The sequence below is a fragment of the Chiloscyllium punctatum genome, chromosome 38 (genome assembly GCF_047496795.1).
Source record: "Chiloscyllium punctatum isolate Juve2018m chromosome 38, sChiPun1.3, whole genome shotgun sequence".
Classification (NCBI taxonomy): Eukaryota; Metazoa; Chordata; class Chondrichthyes; order Orectolobiformes; family Hemiscylliidae; genus Chiloscyllium; species Chiloscyllium punctatum.
Window position 1 is genome coordinate 5,460,067 of NC_092776.1, and position 18,510 is coordinate 5,478,576.

The 18,510-nt window shown below is 40.7% G+C and overlaps 1 protein-coding gene across 1 annotated transcript in view; it reads right to left on the bottom strand.

The window, feature by feature from the left end:
* Window positions 1-18,510, bottom strand: part of cfap58 (cilia and flagella associated protein 58) — a 220,726-nt gene that overhangs the window by 139,147 nt on the left and 63,069 nt on the right. The window contains exons 9-10 of the mRNA XM_072557067.1: window positions 18,114-18,305; window positions 2,602-2,763 (exon numbers count right to left, since the gene is read on the bottom strand). Coding sequence (XP_072413168.1) covers window positions 2,602-2,763; window positions 18,114-18,305 — 354 coding nt within the window. The remainder of the gene's footprint in view (window positions 1-2,601; window positions 2,764-18,113; window positions 18,306-18,510) is intronic.

Consider the following 18,510-nt stretch of genomic DNA (forward strand, 5'->3'; position numbering starts at 1 on the left):
GGCCTCGCCAAGGCCCTGTACAATTGCAGAAAGACATGTCTGTTCTTTCACTTGAATCCTCTTGCTGTGAAGGCCAGCATACCATTTGTTGGCCTTCTTCACTGCCTCCTGCACTTGTAATATGCTCTGCTAAACAATATGACTTGGCGAGCAGAGCAGATTTTGAAAGATTAGTGACTCAGTGCTCAGAACTGGCACAGCTGTTAGATTCCCTTCCTTGTCACTGGATTTGCAGATTGTGCAAAGGCACTGCTTGAGATGCCTGCTGTAGATTGTCTAGTGACTTCAGGAAATAAATTGAAAAACATGTCCATTTGGTTCTGCAATACGGTTTCTTGAGCACTAGATGGTAAGTTTTGTACCTCAGAGTTCCCATGTACAAAATCCTCCTTTAATAGATAGAGACAGATAAAGATCCAATGCCAGTCTTTGATCTGTCTTCCTCTATCACCATGAATTTATGAAGGGAGCAACTTAAAGGTGATCCATCTGTGGCAATTACCTTTTCTGGGCAGTATCCCAATTACAAATTAACTGTTTTTTTTACATCTGAATTTCAGACAGCAATTCAGTTCTGTGGAAATTGAGAGTTATGTTCATTATCGTGCACCAGCATATGCTTATTTGCATTAAAAATAGATGGTTGGCATGCTTGAGAGTAGCTATTGGTGATAGGTTGTGCATTATCTCATTGCAGCTCTGAGTGTAAGCTTCTGTCTGCTATTTCAATTCAAAGAAGTTTAAGTAGGTAAAAGCAGGACCTTTCCACTCTACAATCCAGAATGTTAATCAGGTGAAAGGGGTCAGGAAGAATGTGATCCCTGTGCTTCACCCTGAAGCTTGAGTGAGGCATTTATCCAACATTGAAAGCAGCACAAGAAAACTAGGTTGTTTGTTTATGCTCAGCCAGAACTCTGATCTTCATCCAGTTGCAAGAAACTCAATTGCCTTTCCATGGGAAAGAAATGACGAGAATGATTTCTTTGATGATTTCAATGGCTCTTTATAACATGATATTGCTTCATGCTCACTAGAGTTAGTCCAGATCTTGGGGTGGTACCGATATTTAGCCAATAAATTATAATGGCTATTTTTGACAAGTGTTAAACCAGCTGGAAATCATTATCACTGGGCTAGTTCTTAATCCCCCAAAACATGCAAGTCTCTAAGGATAGATAGAAAGACGGTGCAGCTTCCAGTCTGTGCAGTAGGAAAGCAGGAATGGCAAATGTGTTTGAGCTGTTGAGACGTTGAGGCCGAAATAACTAAAACAATGGTAGTATAGAAGTTTTTTCACTTTCCTGTTCTCCTATCAGGGAAACTGTGTGTTTTTTTCACCCTGCAGTATGGAAGAAGGCCATTCGGCCCATCAAGTCCACATCAACCCTCTGAAGTGCATTCCACCCAGAGTCACCCCGTCCCTGTATTCCTACATTTCCCATGGCTTAACACCCACCTTGCATATCCCTTGGACACTTTGGGCAATTTAGCATGGCAAATCGACCTAACCTGCACATCTTTGGACTGTGGGAAGCACCCAGAGGAAACCCAAGCAGACACGGGGGAGAATGTGCAAACTCCACACAGACAGTTGCCCAAAGCTGGAATTGAAACCGGGTCCCTGGCACTGTGAGGGAAGAAGGTACCTTTCCCAAGTTACAAACATATTGTCACTACTTCATCTTTTGCAAGGAAGAGGGTCACAAGTAGAAATCCCAGTTCGCTAATTATGTGCCAACTATTTTAGTTTTCGCCTGGGAGAAGCTCACCAAAGAGTAAAGTGGAGGTACATGTCTATTCTGCAGCACGGTAAAACGTGACACTAGATTGAGGAGGTAAATTTACAAAATGTTATATTTTAAACTTGATAAGATCCATGCCAGACAATTCTAGCAAAAGACCCAACTATTGTTCTATGATCATTGCCAAGTCCCCCACTATTGTCATCTTGGCCGTTACCAACCAGAAGCTCACGAGTATCAGCATACTGGCAGCAAGTGCAGTGTAACTACAGTCACAAGGAGTACCTCACATTTCTGAACCCCTCCAAAACCACTCCTGCCCCTAGCCCCAAGTCAGCAGTGTGATAAAACACTCAGCATTTCCCTGGAGATGGCATTCACGACAAACAAAAAGTGTGGTGTCATCCGTAACATAGCAGTCCTCTGATTAACACATTTGTTCCTTGTCAACTCCGATACTGTTCATTGTCAGTGCATTTCAATTCCACTGTGCACCATCAAGAGGATGCACTGTCGGAACTTGTTAAGTTATCTTCAATCCTCATTCATGACACCTATCACCAAGAAAGTTGAAGGCAGTAATGTCTTTGGAACACCTTTCCCTATACAGTCTGTTCCAAGTTATAAACATATTGTCATTACTTCATCATTGCTGGGTCAAAATCCTGGAGATTCCTCCCACACACTCATGTGAGAGATATCAATACAAAGACTCCAGTGACTTGAGGAGAAGGACAAATACCCAACTTTCAATAACAATTTGGTATGTGTAATAATTGAACTCACCACATACAAAGAATAGTTTTTCTTCCAAAGGAAATATGCTAAAACAATGGATTGGAAGAAGAGGTGTCCTTACCTGAGCTTCAATCAAGTTCTTGCTGTAAAGGTTTCTGTCAGATCGCACAGCCTCGTAAAGGTTCTGTTGCTGTTTCAGCTTACTGTCAGCCTCTGAGATTTTCTTCTTGAATTCGAAATTCTGCATCTCATACACCTTAATGTCTTCCATATACTGAAGAACCTGTGGAAGAATCATTATTTCTCATTTAGAGTCCTATAAGTTGTTTACAATATTAGATAATGGATTTGACACTTAAAAAATACCAGTTGCTTCTTCCAAGTTCAAATTTGGAAGCACATTGTGAGGCTAATACCACTAATAGGATATTTTACATGCATTTCTTTTAAGTGCGTCAAACCTTTTAGTCACCTTTTGTACTTAGCCCAGACAGTTAGCCCTATCATCAGCGTATGTTATTTACAGGGTAAGGCTCCTTTGAGTCCTTTTGCAACAACATGATTTTTTTGAAAATTGTGTTTTAACAGGTCAGGCTCATATTTTCCAATTTCTACACCAATCGCCATTATATCTGAGTACAGCTCAAAACCTACTGTGAATTAGAGCTGAAATGAGGGAAATCTAGCACTGTGAGCACTTAGAACCAAGATGGACCAAACACATTTCACTGAGTACAGTCGGTAACTGGGAAAGGGAAAGAATTTCAGACTATCAGTCCAGGCTTTATTTCTGTCAGATTGCACATTTATGAGAGATGAAAAACTGTCAATGAATTTCCTTACATTAATTAATAGATCTCACAACATTTTATTTTATTTAATAAGCTTCAGCTTCATTATTTGTGGAGTATAGGGGCACCAACCATCGCAGATAACAAAATACAAGGATACTGCACCAATGTTACCCTCCTTAATATCACAAAAGACTGCGCGATCAGACCAGATGATTCACTGAGGAAAATAAACACTTGTGACCAAACTCACAAGTATGTGATCAGCATGCATCCAATCAACGAATAATAAGGATTAAGTGTGTATCAGTTAGGCTCAGCTTAATTGTTTATACAGATGAAAAGCCATTACTTAAATCCCAACTACATAACAATAAGTGCAGTTTTATACAAGTGCGATATCTATAGCTATCAGGTTTAAGTGTTTGGATTTCAAAACAGCAGCAAATATATGTTGGTTACATTTGTGAGTGTTTTATTTCAGAAAGCCTCGCTGGACAGTTCTTCCAGAACAATTACGTAATCCATTAAATATCAGAAAGTAGCTGACTGCAAAGCTTTGGAGTATTAATGGAAATACTTTGCTGGACTGGTTTATGCCAGGTAGAGTAAACATTGAACCCAATAGCTTGTATTCAGATCAGAATACACAGTGATTGATATTAGGTTAGGAAAACCAAAAATTGAAAATTGAAAGCAGAAACGAAAACTTCTCTTCTCAAGGAACTTCTTTTTTGAGCAGGTTGTGGAAAAACCTGTCTCCTCTATCGAAAGGTTTAATTTACAAAATATCTAAACAGGTGTGTCTGGTTAGAAACCTGCAGGTTTTTAAAAGCTGAGAACGATCAAGCTCTCACCTTTGTGAGTAAGACTGTAAGACAGAGCAGCAGAAGTAGGCCATTCAGCCCATTGAGTTTACTCTGCCATCCAATGAGCTCGTAGTTGATCTGCTAATCCTCAATTCCATTTTCCTGCCTTGTCCCAATGCCTCTTAATTCCTTTAATGATTAAAAACGTACCCATCTCAGCCTTGAAAATACTTAATGACAGCCTGAATAGCTTTCTGTGGTAAAGAATTCCACAGAATCACAACAATCTGACAGAAAAAAATCCTCCCCATCTCTGTCTTAAATATGTGACTCCTTATTTCTGAGATTATGACCTCTGGTCTGAGACTCACCAACCAGAGGTTTTTGTATCTTCCCTGTCAAATTCCCTAAGAGTCTCATCTATTTCAATAAGGTCAGGTCACCTCTTATTATTTTAAATTCCAATGAGTTCAGACCCAGTCTACTCAATCTCTGTTCATAAGACTGTACCTTCTTACCCAGTATCAGGCTAGTGAACCTTGCCTAGGCTGCCTCTAACACCAGTATATTGTTGTTGTGGTTCTGTTCGCCGAGCTGGGAATTTGTGTTGCAAATGTTTCGTCTCCTGTCTAGGTGACATCCTCAGTGCTTGGGAGCATCCCGTGAAGCGCTTCTGTGATGTTTCCTCTGGCATTTATAGTGGCTTGTCTCTGCCGCTTCCGGTTGTCAGTTCCAGCTGTCCATTGCAGTGGTCGCTATATTGGGTCCAGGTATATTGCGTTTGCAACACAAATTCCCAGATTGATATTAGGTTAGGAAAACCAAAAATTGAAAATTGAACGCAGAAACGAGACCTTCTCTTCTCAAGGAACTTCTTTTTTGAGCAGGTTGTGGAAAAACCTGTCTCCTCTATCGAAAGGTTTAATTTACAGAACCACAACAACGAGCACCCGAGCTACAAATCTTCTCCCAAACTTTGAACCAGTACATTGTTCCTTAAATAAGGGGCCAAAAAATGTTCACACTATTCTAGCTGTGTCAGACTAGTGCCCTGTACAGTTTCAACAAAACCTTCCTACTTTTATACTCCATTCCTATTGGAATAAATGTCAATATCCTACTGGCCTTCGCTGTTGCCTGCTGAATTTGGACACTAGCTTTTTCTGTTTCATGAGCAGGAGTCCCAAATCCCTCTATTCTGTAGCCTTCTGCAATCTTTCTCCATTTAAATAATACTCAACACCTATATTCTTCCAAAGTGCATAACCTGACATTGTATTCCATCTGCCAATTTTATGCATACTTGTTTGACCTGACTATATCCCTTTGCAGACTCTTTGTGTCATCCTCATCATTTGGCCTTCCAACCTATTATGTCATCTGCAAACTTGGCCATAGTACATTCACTTTCCTCATCCAAGTCATTAACATATATTATAAATAACTGTGGTTCCAGCACTGATTCCTGTGGTACTCCACTATTTACATCCTGAAAATGCCTCGTTATCCCAACTCTCTGTCTTCAATCGGTTAGCCAATCCTTTATCCATGCAAATGTACTACCACCAATATCATGGACTCATCTTATGAAGTAGTCTAACATGTGGTATCTTAACAAATACTTCCCCTTTATCTATCCTGCTTGTTACCTCTTCAAAACATTCTAGTAAATTTGTCAGGCACGATATTCTCTTCACAAAGCCATTCTGATTCTGCTTGATCATATTAAGTATTTCTAAATACTCTGCTATTACATCATCATAATATCCTCCACTTTCCCATGCACAGACATGAAGTTAACTGGCCTAAAATTATCTTTCTTTGTGTCCGTTCTCCTTTTTAAACAAAGATGAAACATTGACAATTTTCCAATCCTCTGGGACTTCTCTAGAACAGATTACGACCATACATCTACTATGTCTGTAGCTACTTCCTTTAATATCTGAGCATGCATTCCATCAGTTCCAAGGTATTTACTGGTATTTAACCCTATCAGTTTCCCTATCAATTTTTTTTCCCAGTGGAAGTAATTGTACTTACGTCCTCTCCACCTTATGCCACTTGATTATTTAGTATTTTTGGAATGCTATCCGGCCAGGTGTTAGATTTGGAGGTAGGTGGGCACTTTGGTGATATTGACCACAAATCAGTTATGTTTACTTTAGTGATGGAAAGGGATCAGTATGTACTGCAGGGAAAGAGTTATAGCTGGGGGAAAGGTAATCATGATGCAATTAGGCAAGATTTAGGATGCATAGGATTGGGAAGGAAACTTCAGGGGAGGGGCACAACTGAAATTTGCAGCCAATTCAAGGAATAACTACTGCATGTCCTTGATAAGTATGCACCTATCAGGCAGAGAAGAAGTGGTCGAGTGAGGGAGCTGTGGTTTACTGAAGAAATTGAATCTCATATCAAGAGGAAGAAGAAGGCTTATGCTCGGATGAGACGTGAAGGCTCAGTTAGGACACTTGAGAGTTACAAGTTAGCCAGGAATGACCAAAAGAGAGATAAGAAGAGCTGAAAATGTGTTGCTGGAAAAGCGCAGCAGGTCAAGCAGCATCCAAGGAGCAGGAGAATCGACGTTTCGGGCATAAGCCCTTCTTCAGGATTTCCAGCAACACATTTTCAGCTCTGATCTCCAGCATCTGCAGTCCTCACTTTCTCCTCAGAGCTAAGAAGAGCCAGGAGGAGACATGAGAAGTCGTTGGCAGATAGGATCAAGGAAAACCCTAAAGCTTTTTATCGGTATAACAGGAATAAAAGAATGACTGGAGTAAGATTAGGGCCAATCAAGGACAGTAGTGGGAAGTTGTGCGTGGAGTCCAAGGAGATAGGAGAACAGTTAAATGAATATTTTTCATTGGTATTCACACTGGAAAAAGACAATGTTGTTGAGGAGAATACTGAAATACAGGCTGCTTGACTAGACGGGATTGAGGTTCACAAGGAAGAGGTGGTAGCAATTCTGGAAAGTGTGAAAATTGCTAAGTCTCCTGGGCCAGATGGGATTTATCTTAGGACTCTCTGGAAAGCCAGGGAGGAGATTGCAGAGCCTTTGGCTTTGATCTTTATGTCGTCACTGTCTACAGGAATAGTGCCAGAAGACTGGAGGATAGCAAATGTTGTCCCCTTGTTCAAGAAGGGGAGTAGAGACAAACCTGGTAAATATAGACCAGTGAGCCTTACTTCGACCATGGGTAAAGTGTTGGAAAAGATAGAATTTATAATCATCTAGAAAGGAATAAGTTTATTAGGGATAGCCAACATGGTTTTGTGAAGGGAAGGTCATGCCTCACAAAGCTTTTTGAGCTCTTTGAGAAGGTGACCAAACAGGTGGATGAGGGTAAAGTGGTTGGTGTGGTGTATATGGATTTCAATAAGGCATTTAGTTAAGTTCCCCACATTAGGCTATTGCACAACATACGAAGGCATAGGATTGAGGGTGATTTAGTGGTTTGCATCAGAAATTGGCTAGCTGAAAGAAGACAGAGGGTGGTGGTTGATGGGAAAAGTTTAACCTGGAGTTCAGTTCCTAGTGGTGTACCGCAAGGATCTGTTTCGGTCAATTTCTGTTTGTCATTTTTATAAATAACCTGGTTGAGGTCATAGAAGGATAGGTTAGCAAATTTGTGGATTACACTAAGGTTGGTGGAGTTGTGGATAGTGCCAAACAGTACAGGTACACAATCCTTTATCCACAATGCTCAGGACCAGGTGATTTTCAGAATTCAGAATTTTTTGAATTTTGAAATAAGTGACGATTTAACAGAGAAATTTTTACTAACCTTACTGAACAGCAGACTCACTGTGAGTACTACGGGCCCTGAGACAGAATTGAGGCCTGTCAGTGCTAAGCCACGCATCCCCATGTCGCATCTGAGTGACACGCATTGAGTGGGTGTGGAGTTGGGTTAACTGTTTGCATGCCAAACAACCTCGTTAATGAGATAAAAACTTTACGTGAAAACTTTCCGACTTTGGAGCTTTTCAGATTTTGGGATTTTGGATAAAAGGTTGTCTACCTGTGTTAGACTCGCCAGTTTTAAGGGCATTTAAATGGTCATTGAATAAACATATGGATGAAAATGAAATAATGTAGGACAGATGGACTTTAGATTGTTTCCACAGGTCGGCACAACATCGAGGGCCGAAGGGCCTGTACTCCGCTATAATGTTCTATGTTCCTTCTTCTACTGTGAAAACTGATGCAAAATATCTATTAAAGGGCTTCTGTCATTTCCAGGTTTCCTATTATTATTTCTACAACCTCATTCTCTAAGGGTCCAATGTTTACTTTGGCATCTCTGTCCCTTTTTATCATGTAAAAAGACTCAATCGTTCATGGAACAGAAAAAGGGGGGAATTAGTTAATTAGAACTCTTGCTCGAGATATTAAGATATTCATAGCTTTGTTCTATATTAAGAATGCTTGTTTTTAATTTATTGCTTCTTTTAAGTTATAAACATCTGTTCTGTTGTTAAAGAAACTTTATAAAATTGTGACTATATTTCAGTGATTAACCACCACATTAACTAAATTTCATTCTGGGATCGTACTTTACTAGCACTGGGATCATGATAAATAGTGATCATAACAGGATAGTGAAGAAAGAGTTTGATGTACTTGCCCTCATTGGTCAGTGCATTGAGTATAGGAGTTTGGAGGTTATGTTGCAGCTGTAAAGGATATTGGTCAAGTCACTTTTGGAATATTGCATTTAATTCTGGTCTCCCTATTATCGGAAGGATGTTGTGAAACTTGAAGGGGTTCAGAAAAGATTTACAAAGATGTTGCCAGGGTTGGAGGATGTGAGCTATAGGGAGAGGCTGAATAGGCTAGAACTGTTCTCCTTGGAAGGTCAGAGGCTGAGGGAATGACCTTATAGAGGTTTATAAAATCATGAGGGGCATGGATAGGTGAATAGACAAGGTCTTTTCCCCTGGGTAGGTTCAAAACTAGAGGAAATAGGTTTAAAGTGAAAATGGAAAGATTTCAAAGAGACTTAAGGGGCAACGTTTTCATGCAGAGGGTGGTGCGTGAATGGAATGAGCTGCCAGAGGAAGTGGTGGAGATTGTTACAATTGCAACATTTAAAAGGCATCTTGATGGGTACATGAATAGGATGGATTTAGAGGCATATGGGTCAAGTGCTGGCAAATGGGACAAGATTAATTTGGGATATCTGGTCAGCATGAACGAGTTGGACCGAAAGGTCTGTTTCCATGTTGTACAGCTCTGTGACTCTATGACTCTGTATGTGATATGCCAAAGCCTCTGAATATCTATCTTGGAATGCACCACACCTTAATTTTGTGGTGTACTTCACTCCCTCAGCATGCAAACCAAATTAGTCGAAGTCACCAATCAGGAAATCACAGTTAGGCTCATATTTAACTTTCTTCTATGATCACAATAGGTACTCCACTGCACAAAATTACCAATATAATTTCAATCAATTACAGGAATATCACACAATTTGAATCCGGTTTAGAATGAGTTAACTATGTTTGATGTATTTTTCTCCCCTTCCTTGGTGTTATTCTATGTTTGTTTTACACTCATTTACAATGTGTATATTATAATTTATTTACATTATGAATTCATTAAGAGAGCAAAGAGAAACATTATGATAAATATTAATAGTGCCAGTGTCATTTACTGTTTGTTAATAATAGTTTGGACAATGCAGCAGTTTAGAGCACAATAATAGAAAGCTAAGCTTCTGGAGGAGAAGGTGATCAGATTATGTGAGAATGAAGCAGCTGTCCATCCTACACATTTATATCATGGCTTGGATTTTTATACTTAGGGTGAGTAGCAGGACTCTGGAAAATTCCTGGCATGCCTGCCTTTTTCCCACTGAGTAGGAGCTGCAAGCATCGGCTGCAGTAAGGCCATTCAATGCAGGAAAGAGTTCAGAAGCAGCCGCAGAAGCTGTTGGGAGTTGAGGCAGGCTACTTAAAAGGCTTATTTTGGAATATGGAATTTCATCCCTGTTATAAGGAAGCTGTCAGGGCCTCTAGCCAATTCCTCATATCCTTTCACTTCTCAAATGCTCCCCAAGTCTCAATCATGCCACCTCAGGCCTCCCATGCCAACCGATGGTACCTCCGTTCACTCACTGTATTATACGTGGATTCCTCATGAAGGGCTTTTGCCCGAAACATTGATTCTCCTGCTCCTTGGATGTTGCCTGACCTGTTGTGCTTTTCCAGCACTACACCCTCAACTCTACTCTCCAGCATCTGTACTCCTCACGTTCGCCTATATGTGGACCCAGTGAACTCTATAGTGACAACTGAATGTCTAAAAAATTACTTTTAAAAAAATGTAGAGATAACTTTTCATCAACTTTATTAATTCCTTTAATAAAGGCCAATAAACATGTCTTTCACCTAGACTCTTTAAAACATAATTGCAGAAATGGCAAACACTTGAAATCTCTTTGTCTCGTGTAAATAAAAATTGTGCAATGGAAAGAAAAGATGACACTAACCCTAGCCTTGACCATAACCTTAACTCTAAAGATAGGAGAGCTAGAGCAGTCAAACAAGCAATAGGTTCCTTCCACCTAGCGGTGTCAACAATCCTCTGGATGCCTGGGCTCTCAGCCAATCCACATTAGGCATTCTTGCAGTAAAATGTATCTTTTTAATATTATGAATGAATTTTATTTAGTTATTTCTAAAAATATTGTCATGATACGATTCATTGGTTCTCCAGAATATGTAGTGGGTGACTGGGCATTGAAGGGCCATAGTTTGGCATGAAGGTGGATGAGAAGCGACAGGGCCTAGCTTGGCCTGTCATGCCTTGAAATAAGGGGACATTTTAAACTTAGCATGCAGAGGTTTTGGCCCAATGGCATTATCGCTGAAGTATAATTCCAGGCAACTTCCTGGGGGCCAGGTTTCAAATCCTGCAGGCAGATTTGAATTTGAAATCAATACAAAAAGTCTGGAATTAAATGTCTAAGATTGTCCATGAAACAATTGCTGGAAAAAGACATCTGATTCACAAACATCCTTATGGGAAGGAAACTACCACCCGAGTCTGGCCTATTTGTGACTCCAGACCCACAGAAACGTGGTTGACTCTTAACTGCCCTCTGCAATGATCTAACAAGCCACTCAGTTGTAATAATCACTAGAAATTCTCAAAGAGGGAGTGAAACCAAATGGACTTTCTAGCATAAACTTAAGCACCAGAAACAACAGAAGCAAAAACTGCCTCATCAACCTGTGAAGCCCTCCTTATCTGGAGACTAGTGTCAAAATGGGAGAGCTGTCTCACAGACTAGTCAAGCCACAATTTTCCAAATTAGTGCATCCAAATAAACCTGTTGGACTATAACCTGGTGTTGGGCGATTTTTAACTTAGTACACCCCAGTCCAACACTGGCTCCTCCAAATCAAAGCTACAGCTTGACGTAGTCATATTCACAAAATCATTAACTTTAGTTACAACCTCTGGAATAGCAGGGCTTGATTTCCAATGCACTACCCCAGTGAGGCTTGACATCTCACATCAGGAGATCTGCACCTCTTGTGGCAACTTGTGGCATCCATCATTCATTACCCAACTAACACTCACTAATCCTTCATGTTGTTTCTAGTCTTCCCATTGCGACCTTCTCATCTGTTCCATGACTCTTCCAATGTCCCCCTCCCTATGATCCTTCAATCCAGTGGCAGCTCTACCCCATCTCAGAGATCTCCAATGACTAGTAACACAGACCCCTTCTGATCTCTCCGCATAGACTTCTTTACAGGTTCACTGACCTCAAAATAGCTCGCCATTTCCTCCCCACATCCATGTTAATATCTACCTGCAATATATTTGAAAAGGAGGGAAGTCCATGTCAAATTAAGAAATAGTTTTAACATGATGCCATAGGTGCCTTTAAAAGCCTGTAATTTACTGAGGAAGTGTAAGAAGCGTGCACTTGTGAATTTACAAAAAGCACTAGGTCGTGATTTGACATGATTCTGATGTAAAGCTCAGAATGCTGTCCACTTTATTAAAAAGACACAAACCCAAGCTCTGCCAGTCTGTGTGCACTTCCTTTGCTGCATCTTTATGATTATTTTGAATGAAAATGTTAATTAACACTATGCTTCAGGTCAATGTTCAGCCACTCTCAAGATGAGAGATTATAAAGCCTTATGTAAATAACCAGCTCTAAAGCATTTGGCATTTGCTCTTATTCAGCAAATTAAACCATTAGGAAGAACAATGATGAGTTTTTATCCTTTAGTTATTCCAATATTTTTGAATATTTCTGTGCAGCTGAAAAAATACAATGCAATTGATATCATTAAGGTTTCAATGATCTGATATTTAGATGTTCTCTGTTGTGGTTCTGTTCGCCGAGCTGGGAATTTGTGTTGCAGACGTTTCGTCCCCTGTCTAGGTGACATCCTCAGTGCTTGGGAGCCTCCTGTGAAGCGTTTCTGTTATCTTTCCTCCGGCATTTATAGTGGTTTGTATAAATGCCGAAGGAAACATCACAGAAGCGCTTCACAGGAGGCTCCCAAGCACTGAGGATGTCACCTAGACAGGGGACGAAACGTCTGCAACACAAATTCCCAGCTCGGCGAACAGAACCACAACAACGAGCACCCGAGCTACAAATCTTCTCACAAACTTAGATGCTCTCTAAACAGCTAATGGGAATGTTTGTTCATTTTGTTTTCCTTTTTAAATTAATAAAAAGCAAAGTTACCTCCCTAGTCTTGACTGGACTGTCATTTGGAATCTCATTGCATGCAGTTAGGCTATTTCAACATGTTACTATGCCCAATCGTTTTAAAGTTAAAAAACAGATGTTTACTAAATTTCAACCAATACATTAATAAGAGAATCTTACTTTAGTGATCCCAGGCTAGAATATGATAGAAAAAAGTCAGCCTGACAACTTGTGACCACTATCCAGCTGGAAAAGATGGCGATGTCGCTGCCTCACTATAAAACTCCACCACAATTGAACCCTGCCTTAACAATTTCACGAGTAACATGATTATTGTTACTAAAACAGAAATTGCTGGAAAAACTCAGCAGGTCTGGCAGTATCTATGTAGAGAAATCAGAGTTCATATTTCGGGTTGAGTGACTCTTCCTCAAATTATTTCAACTTGGGTGATACACTAAGGGATGCAACTGCAATGCTAACGACTATATAATTACCCAACACAGCCCTACTCCATCCCCATCCTCCTCATATCCTCACCCACCCTCATCCAAATACAACACTGCCATTGAGGGAAGTGGAATAAAAAGAATTTTCTTTAAATCAGATTGAAAATCTGGAGAAGAAATGTTCAAGCAGATTGTATTTAAATAAATTGGCAACCCTGCTGAAAAACACAACAAGCAAACCATTAGTCAAACACAGTTTCTTCAAGAAGTGAATACTTTTGAACTCTCTAGGGATCTTGTTTTTAAGGAATTATTGACCCTGGCAAGATAAGACTGGTAAAATCTCATAAAAGTAGAACAAAAGTGACCAGATTATACTGTACTAATATTTATCATTGTTGTGGTTAGCAATCACTTGCTAATGAATATGATTGTCCACTCAGATCACTGGTCCTGGGTTCTGTGGGTCTCTACGTGGCCAATGAGCCTGATTCAAGAACCCCATCTCCAACCACACACTGGGCAGTTGTTTCCAGAAGATGGAAGTGGTCCTTGGCCTTTATTGATGCATAGCTTTGAAAAACACATAGTCACACTTACCTGTTTTGCCCTTCTGCTGGTAATTTGACCCTTTGATACTAGGAACAAAATGAAAGCACCAGCTAAACTGTCTTCTAACCTGCATCACTCCAGCAATTACTGTGGTGGGCAAACAACGCTTCGGAAGCACACCAAAGTGAACAGTTTCAGCAAAACTGTTTCATTTTGGTGTTCCATCATTTATAGGAGTTCAGTTCTGGGCACAAATGAAGCACTGGGATTACATAAGATTATGGCACAGAAACAGGCTGTTCAGACCAACTAGTCCATGTCAGTGTTGAAGGTCTACTTATGCATCCTCCCATGTCTCATCTGAATTTGTTCCCTTCTCTCTCATTTGCATATTTAGTTAGCTGGATATAGGTTTGCTTGCTGAGCTGGAAGGTTCAGTTTCAGACATTTTGTCACCAAATGTGGTCATATCATCAGTGAGCCTCCAGATGAAGCACTGGTGGTATGGCCCACTTTTTATTTATGTGTTTAGGATTCCTTGGGTTGGTGATGTCATTTCCTATGGTGACGTCATTTCTTGTAGTGACGTCATTTCATGTTCTTTTTCTCAGGATGCGGTAAATGGGATCCAAGTCAATGTGTTTGTTGATAGCATTCCAGTTGGAATGCCATGCATCTAGGAATTCTCGTGTGTGTCTCTGTTTGGCTTGTCCTAGGCTGGATATGTTGTCCCAGTCAAAGTGGTGTCCTTCCTTATCTGCATGTAAGGATACAGTGAGAGAGGGTCATGTCTTTTTGTGGCTAGTTGATGTTCATGTATCCTAGTGGAGAGTTTTCTGCCTGTTTGTCCAATGTCGTGTTTGTTACAGTTCTTGCAAGGTATTTTGTAAATGACATTAGTTTTGCTTATTGTCTATATAGGCTCCTTCAAGTTCATTAGATGCTGTTTTAGTGTGGTGGTGGGTTTGTGGGCTACCATGATGCCAAGGGGTGTGAGTAGTCTGGTAGTCAATTCCGAGATGTCTTTGATAGAGGGGAGAGTGGCTAGGGTTTCCGGACATGTTTTGTCTGCTTATTTGGGTTTGTTGCTGAGAAATCAGTGGACTGTGTTTGTTGGGTACCCGTTCTTTTTGAATACATTGTATAGGTGATTTTCCTCTGCTCTTCATAGTTTCTCTGTGCTGCAGTTGTGTGGTGGCTCATTGGAATAATGTTCTAATGCAGCTTCGTATGTGGATGTTGGGATGATTGCTTCTGTAGTTCAGTATTTGGTCTGTATGTGCTGTTATCCTGTCGACGCTGGTTTGAAGTTCGCTCGACTGTGACATCTAGGAATGGCAGTTTGTTGTTGTTTTTCTCCTCTTTAGTGAATTTTATGCCAGTAAGGGTATTATTGATGGTCTTGAAAGTTTCGTCTAATTTGTTTCGTTTAGTGATGACAAAAGTGTCATCCATGTAGCGGACCCAAAGTTTGGGTTGGATAGTTGGCAGAGCTGTTTGTTCGAGTCTCTGCCTCTGCTAAGAACCCTGATATCGGAGATTCCATGGGTGTTCCGTTGGTTTGTCTGTAGGTTTAGTTGTTGAAGGTGAAGTGGGTGGTAAGGCATAGGTCCGCTAGCTTAACGAAGTTGTCCTTGCTGATGAAATTGGTGGTCTTCCAACTAATATCATTTACAAAATACCTTGCAAGAACTGTAACAAACACTACATTGCACAAACAGGCAGAAAACTAGCCACCAGCATACATGAACATCAACTAGCCACAAAAAGACATGATCCACTCTCCCTAGTATCTTTACATACAGATGAGGAAGGACACCACCTCAACTGGGACAACACGTCCATCCTAGGACAAGCCAAACAGAGACACACATGAGAATTCCTGGAAGCATGGCATTCCAACTGGAACTCTATCAACAAACACATTGACTTAAATCTCATTTACTACCTCCTGAGGAAAAGAACAGGAAATGACGGCATCACGAGAAATGATGTCACCACAGGAAATGGCATCACCATCCCAAGGAAACCTACACACCTAAATAAAAAGCGGGCCATACCACCAGTGCTTCACCCGGAGGGTCACTGATGATGTTACCTCATATGGTGACGAAACGTCTGAAACTGAACCTTCCAACTCAGCAAGCAAACTTACATCCAGCTAACTAGATATGCAAATGAGAGAGAAGGAAACAGAGGGTTCCATTGATATATTCAGATGGATGTGGAAGGAGGCGTAAGTAGAGCATCAACACTGACATGGACAAGCAAACCTACATCTAGAACCTCAATCTGCTACAAATTTTCTCCAAACTCGCTAAATTTAGTTAGCCTTAAATGTATCAAATGGGATTAGTCTGTTTGGGACACTTAGTTGGCATGGACAAGTTGTACCAAATGGTCTGCTTCCACGCTGGTTGACTCTATGACTCCAAAATATAATTTGCTTTACCCATTCCTGTGGGGGTCAGTTCCAACCTCTCATCATTTCTTATTGGATTTCTTTGGTGACTGTCTTATAGTGATGCTCTCTAGTTATGTTATTCCACACAAACGGAAACATTCCCTCTGGATCCATCATTTTACAACCTTCCATAATTTTAAACACCTATTAGGTCAAAGACAGCCAGCCTACTAAGCATGTTCCAAATCCTCAGTTAATTACTCATCAGCCATGATCAATTCAGCCTCCATCCTGACTCACCTTTACCTCTAACTCAGTCATAGAGTCAGACAATAAGAGAATCGTAGCGTCATACAGCATGGAAACAGAATCTTCAGTCCAAGTCATCCACACCAACCAGACATCCAAATGTGACCTAGTCCCACCTGTCAGCATTTGGCTCATATCCATCTAAACCCTTCCTATTCATATAGGAATCCAGATGCCTTTTAAATATTGGAATTGTACCCACCTCCACCACTTCCTCTGGCAGCTCATTCCACGCACGCACTACTCTCTGCGTTAAAAAGTTTCTCTAAGGTCCTCTTTAAACTTTTCCCCCTTCACCTTAAATATATGCCCTCTAGCTTTGGATTCCCTCCACCCTTGGAAAATGACTTTGGCTATTCACCCTATCCATGTTCCTCATGATTTTATAAACATCTATAAGGTCACTTCTCAACCTCTGACAGTCCAAGGCAAAAAGCCCCAGCCTATTCAATCTCTCCCTATCGCTCAAATCCTCCAACCTGGAAACATGTTTCTAAATCTTTTCTATACCCTCCCAATTTAAACAACATCTTTCCTATAGAATGGTGACCAGAACTAAATGCAGTATTCTAAAAGGAGCCTCAACAATGTTCTGTATAGTCACAGCAGGATCTCCCAACTCCTATACTCAATGTTCTGACCAATGAAGGCAAGTGTGCCAAATAAGTTTGCCATGTCCACCAGTGATGTCACTTTCAAGGAACTATGTACCAGCAACCCTGGGTCTCTTTGTTCAGCAACATTCCTCATGGCCCTATTCTTAACTGTATAACTTCGGCCTGGTTTGCCTTAACAAAATGTAACACCTCACATTTATCTAAATTAAATTCCTTTTGCCAATCTTCGGTCTATTGGCCTGTCTGGTTAAGGTCCCATTGTACTTTGCTATAATCATCTTCAAGTTCATTTTAATTAATTCTGGATTTGATCTTCTCTCATCAAAAAGAGTAAACATTGATTTACTCAGTTGGAGACCAGCACTTGTTTCTCCAAATAATTAAGGACTCATAACAGCACACAAACCAACAACCACTCAGACAACAACTCACCAGGACAAAGGACCCAATACCCAGCATGAGCAAGACCAATGTAGTGTACAAAATCCCATGCAAGGACTGCACAAAACACTACATAGGACAAACAGGAAGATAGCTAACGATCCGTATCCATGAACACCAACTAGCCACGAAACGACACGACCAGCTCTCCTTAGTAGCCACCACACCCGATGACAAGCAACATGAGTTCGACTGGGACAACACTACTATTATAGGACAAGCCAAACAGAGAACAGCCAGGGAATTCCTAGAGGCATGGCACTCATCCACTGACTCTATCAACAAACACATCGACCTGGACCCAATATACCGGCCACTGCAGCGGACAGCTGGAACTGACAACCGGAAGCGGCAGATTCAAACCACTATAAATGCCAGAGGAGACATCACAGAAGCACTTCACTGCAGGCTCCCAAGCACTGAGGATGTCACCTAGACAGGAGACGAAACGTCTGCAACACAAATTCCCAGCTCGGCGAACAGAACCACAACAACGAGCACCCAAGCTACAACTCTTCTCACAAGCTTTGATTAGGTTTATTAAGTTTATTTACTGATAAGGACTAACCTTCTGTGTAAGGTCACTGGCCTCATTGATGTATCGGTCTCTTTCCTTTTCCAGATGGTAGATAATTTTCCGCTGTTTCTGTGCCTCATTATTATAGTTTTGAATTTCCTGTTCAAGCACCTTCTTGGATTGCTCATGTATTTTGACCAAGTTTGATTGCTTTTCAGTGGCACTAACTGCCTTCAGCATGTTCTAGGAAAAAAGAAACCATAAACATTGTTACATTACTGCACACTCATGGAAAGATTCTATGATGCAAAAGGTCAACTTTGATATAGATAGAGACCTCAAACTAAAAGCCATGAATGCTAAAAGTGATGTGTTGCTATGAAATTAGAACCCCAGCCTTTCTGAACTTTAGAGCCTTGTAGGTTTTCTAGGACACTATCCATATAAA